Source organism: Spermophilus citellus (assembly GCF_964194105.1).
Source record: "Spermophilus citellus genome assembly, chromosome: 5".
Classification (NCBI taxonomy): Eukaryota; Metazoa; Chordata; class Mammalia; order Rodentia; family Sciuridae; genus Spermophilus; species Spermophilus citellus.
This window is the reverse complement of record NC_138186.1, coordinates 40,032,638-40,037,590: the sequence shown is the minus strand read 5'-3', so window position 1 is coordinate 40,037,590 and position 4,953 is coordinate 40,032,638. Positions and strand designations below refer to the sequence as shown.

Sequence of the window (4,953 nt, the reverse complement as noted above, 5' to 3'; positions counted from 1 at the left end):
CCTAGATCTTATCAGTCTAAACAATATGATCACTTGTGTAGAATCTGGACTGCCTGAAAATCTCCCTTTTATTCTGGGCTCTACTCAATGTTTATGGTCTTCTAAGTATCCAATAAATGGATCAAAAAAGTACTCCTAAATATTACTTATGCTGCCCCCAGAACTAAAAAATGTCTCTAGGTTATAGATGGTGCCATATTTGATGACTTGTTTTTTTTTTCATTAAAGAGTATGTAACATTCTCCAGATGACTCTACACTTTGAAACTCTTCACCAGTTAGAAGAGAGTTTATCCCTCTGCCTGTGGAGTACATATTTCTTATGAAAGCTTGCACCCCTTCCAGCTCAATAGGTCCAGGAATGTTTAGTAATCCAGTAATGTTTTTGACTCAATTTTCAGATGACCAATAGCCCATTGGATTATTAAGTCTCTGAATTAATATGAGAATTAATATGGCCTTGAGACAAGACTGTGAATGTGGACTGTTGTTCATCTGAAAAAAGTACAAAGTACTTCTTTTCCTTCTTACTAATGAGTGCTGAAAATAATGCATTTACCAAATCACTCATGACAACTACCAAATATAGGCAACTCAGTTCTATGGTCAGAAACCAAGAAATGGCTAGTGGTGTCCTGTGGAAATGGTGAACACACTGTGAGGTGGACTTAGAAAAGTGATCTTTTTATCACCTGATCTTAATGCAGCAACACCCACTCTCCAGTCTAACAGAGGACCATAAAAACAATCTGTGCTATCTGTTGCCTTCTTGGTTAAAGCTTTGTAACCAAAGCTTCTAAAAGATCTGAATATTTCGCTTTCCAAAGTGTGCAGCCATTCAGGTAAACAGACAAAGCTCTCTTTTGGACAAAAACTAGGAAAAATTTCGTTGCTATATATTCTTTCTGTGGCACTGCAGGTCTTCCTTCACAAGTACCCTGCATCTCCATCAATTGACAGTCTCGGAGAATTGGCTCAGAACTGGAAACTAAGTGAGGGAGGAATTGTGTTTCTTTTTTTCCATTGAATCAGTTAATATTAACTTTCAGCTCACCCACTCCTGATATACAGCAAGCAGTCAATATTCATACTGGTTTGCATAGAACTTTTCCCATGATCAGTTTGTCATTAGCATAAACCATGTAGGTCAAAATTCTCTGATTGTCTTTCCAAATTTGCTGCCTGCTACAATAATTTCATCCATTTTTGTCTGACAGATATTCTGCTAATCACATCTCTAAGGGGATTCAATGTTTCTCTCCATCAACAACCATCGCATGCCAGTGGGCCAACATCATCATATTATTAGAATCACATATGGTTGAAAAGTGTAGAAGAATTAAGATAGTTTAAGGATACAGGGGACTACACGTATGTGTGCATAGGTGCATGTGTCTGCGTAAAAAGAGTGACAGACTGTAATGACTTCTGATACCAACTACTTGGAATTAGACCAAATTTCAAAGGTTATAGCACATTCCTCTAAAAGACTGTTCTCATTCCAGGTATAAATGTGGGTTTCATGATAATAAATGATCATCCTCACCCATGAACATCTGGCTACAAATTTGGAGGTCTCTATCACACCCTCAAGTGACTCACAGGACCGAAGAAAGTGATATGATTACAGTTTTATAACAGAAAATAATTTCACAAAGTGGAGATACATCAAGTAAGCTCTGTGAGGGTCCCAAACACACACCTCCTGTCTTATTAAGGTACATTACCCTTCAGGCACACTGGTGTTCAAAACTATGGACAATACTGCCATCCAAGAAGCATGCCTGAACTTTAGTGTCAAGTTTCCACTTAGGCTTTCTTACATAGGCATAGTTGATTGAATTATTGACTATATAGCTAACTCAATCTCTAGCCTCCCTCCTCCTCTCCTGAAGGTCAGGATACTATCACCATGATTCAAAGCCCCAAATATCCAATGACATGGATAATCACTCAAGCATGTCAGCCCCCATCCTAAGATATCCTGGGGCCCACGACAAATCATGACATGAGGATAAACAAGTATGATCCAGGTGGTTCATGAATAACCCCAAGACACTGCTGCCACTTGGGAAATTCCTAGGGTTTTAGAAGCTCTATACTAGGAACCAAAGATAAAACCAGACAAGTTCTTTATTATACATCAGGTACCTACTGTCATTTTTCCCTTTTCATCCTACTTTATTTTAGTCTCCATTGGTCTTAATTACCCTGGTAAGGTGTAGTTATGGGTGTGTTCATTATATTCTTCCACCACATTGAAATTTAACTTTTATGAGATGTGGAATTTGGTTCATTCATTCCTATGTTTGTTGAACTTACTACATTGCATGCTACAATGCATGCTCAAATTCCTGAGAGAAAAACAGAAATCAAATAAACAATCATTTATTATAGTAAAGTCATGGAAGTCTTAATGTAAAACAGATATAAGTCTCATTAGTCCCGTAGGTGCTAATGACAATCTTTAAATAGCTTACTCCCAAATATTTTCTTCAGAGCCAACATCACTTCTTTATTCCTGAAGGTGTATATCAGTGGATTCAGCACTGGGGTGACTGTACTGTATATGACAGCCACTGTCCGGTCCTCACTCATGGATGCGGCTGAAGCAGGACGGATATATGTAAAACCCACAGGTCCATAAAAGAGACACACCACCATAAAATGGGAGGCACAAGTGGAAAGAGCCTTATGGAGTATCCTGCAGGACCTGTTCTTCAACACAAGGAAGCCAATAATGTAGAAGTAGGAGAGGAGTGTGAGAAAGAAAGCTCCCATGGATATGCTCCCTGTGACAACAGAATGAAGCCACTGGTTGAGTTCTGTGTTACCACAGTCCAGTACCAAGAGAGGTTTCACATCACAGAAGAAGTGGTTGAGTTTCAGAGAATGGCAAAAGTCCAGGCATGCAGTCATGACAGAATGCATCAGAGCATTGAAGAAGCTAAAGAACCAGGTCACAGCTGCCAACATGACATACAACTGCATGTTCATGATGACAGTGTAGCGAAGTGGGTTGCAGATGGCCACAAAATGGTCAAAGGCCATCACTGCCAGCAAGATGGCCTCAGTGCTTCCAAGAAAGTGGAAGAAGTGTAGCTGAGTGATACAGCCGAGGAAAGATATGGCCCTGCAAGTGGAGAGCAGGTTCTTAAGCACCTTGGGCAGTGTCACCAAAGAATAACAAATATCCAGACAAGAAAATTTTCCCAAAAAGAAATACATAGGGGAGTGAAGTTTGGGTTCCAAAATGACAATCATTAATATTGCTCCATTTCCAACCAAGTAGATCAGGTAAATAATTAAGAACATCACAAAGAAGACTGGCTGCAGCTCTGGAACACTGCTCAGACTGAGTAAAAGAAACTCATCTACTGTAGTGACATTCTCCATCACTCTGGGGAACAAATGAAAAAAAAATACTTAGCTATTTTTTTTTTCTAATGCTTAATTTTAAACTGTGTGGGTTAAGTTAAGCAAGTTTACTATTTGGATTAATCTAGGGGTGAACTACAGTATCAGTAATGTTTAAGATCAGCAAAGGGATGGGATGTAGCTCAGTGGTAGAGCACTTGCCTAGCATGCCAGAGATCCTGGGTTTCATCACCAGCACTGGAAAAAACATAGTAAAGCTGGTTTACATAAAACACAATTAAGGAAGGTCAACATACCTCGTAATCCATAAAATGACATTAGACTAATACAAGCATCATATTATGAATAGATCAGGTATGGATAAAGGGAATATATATATATATATATATATATATATATATATATATATATGACCTGATCGTAATCTCGTGTATAGCATTAGAATTAGAGTTTGGATAATTTTTAGACATACAAAGGAAATAGCTATTCAATTTGTGATTGCAGGTTCTAGCAGTAATATAGCCATAATTTAGTAGGTATTTCTCCACTTCTAAGGTGCAAAACTTTCACAGGAGATAGATACATCCTTTCTGACAACCTAAACCTTCAGTGAAACTAAGGGACATAAAAGCCCACAAAATTCAAATATTGTCTAAGTAGAAGGGGGGAAAACAGCAGAATTTGCATCATTATCCATAAGATTGCAGCATGGCAATTAGGTCATGGGTGTAGTAGAGGAAACCTCAAAATAGTGAGAGGTTCTAACAGTAGAAAAACTTTGAAAATGCCTCCAATTTTTTAACCTAGAAGAAAAGAGCCCCACAATTAATGGAAAGTTCTGTTGGGTGTGGAGAGGAACTGGCAAAAATAAGACAAGGAATGGCAGAAACACAGACGGAAATGGAGAGAAAGGGCATGGGAAATACAACACCAAAGGAAACTGCCATTTGTAAAAGAAAATAATCACCCCTGACTCACAGGAAAAAGAAACTCTGGAACTAAGAAATTGATTGTTCAAATTTAACAACAACAACAAAAGAACAAGTCCTATCCACAATCATAATAAGAAGTTTTACCATATCTCTATACTTGAAGAACCAGCCAAAAAGCCAGTAAGGATGTAAAAATCTGAACAACAGAATTTACTTGTTGATGAACACATGTAGAACAATGAATTCAACAAGAAAAGAATTCACATGATTGTCAAGCACACATTGAACAATATCAAACATAGGCTGTCTTAAAAAAGAAAAATCTTCAAAAACTTGAAAAGAGGTCACTTCAGGAGGTCCGCAAGGGCGCCCTCCAGTGAGGAGGGCAGCGGGGTGGGGGTGGGGGTGGGGGGGCTGGTGGCGCAGGCTGCGCGGATGGTGGGGTGGACGCCAAGCTGGGGGCTGCATTCTTGGGGACAAAGGAAGTGGGGTGCTGCGGATCAGAGTGGCGCGATGGAGCCCATGGTGGAGAGGCTGTGAGCCCAGTGCAGGCCCAGGCCCTCAAGGAGGGGACAAAGGCCCCACCTTTGGGGAACTGTTAACAATGACCCTGGAGCTTGGAAAACCAGGTTCTGCCGCCCTCG

At 39.7% G+C, this 4,953-nt stretch overlaps 1 protein-coding gene across 1 annotated transcript; it reads right to left on the bottom strand.

Moving 5' to 3' along the window:
* Nucleotides 1-2,453: 2,453 nt before the first annotated feature.
* LOC308649327 (olfactory receptor 12D3-like) lies at nucleotides 2,454-3,395 on the bottom strand (the record flags this gene model as incomplete). The annotated part of the gene is made up of 1 exon (XM_081294943.1): nucleotides 2,454-3,395. One exon carries the CDS (start codon nucleotides 3,393-3,395, stop codon nucleotides 2,454-2,456), a length of 942 nt encoding a protein of 313 aa, XP_081151069.1.
* Between the last annotated feature and the right edge of the window lie 1,558 nt (nucleotides 3,396-4,953).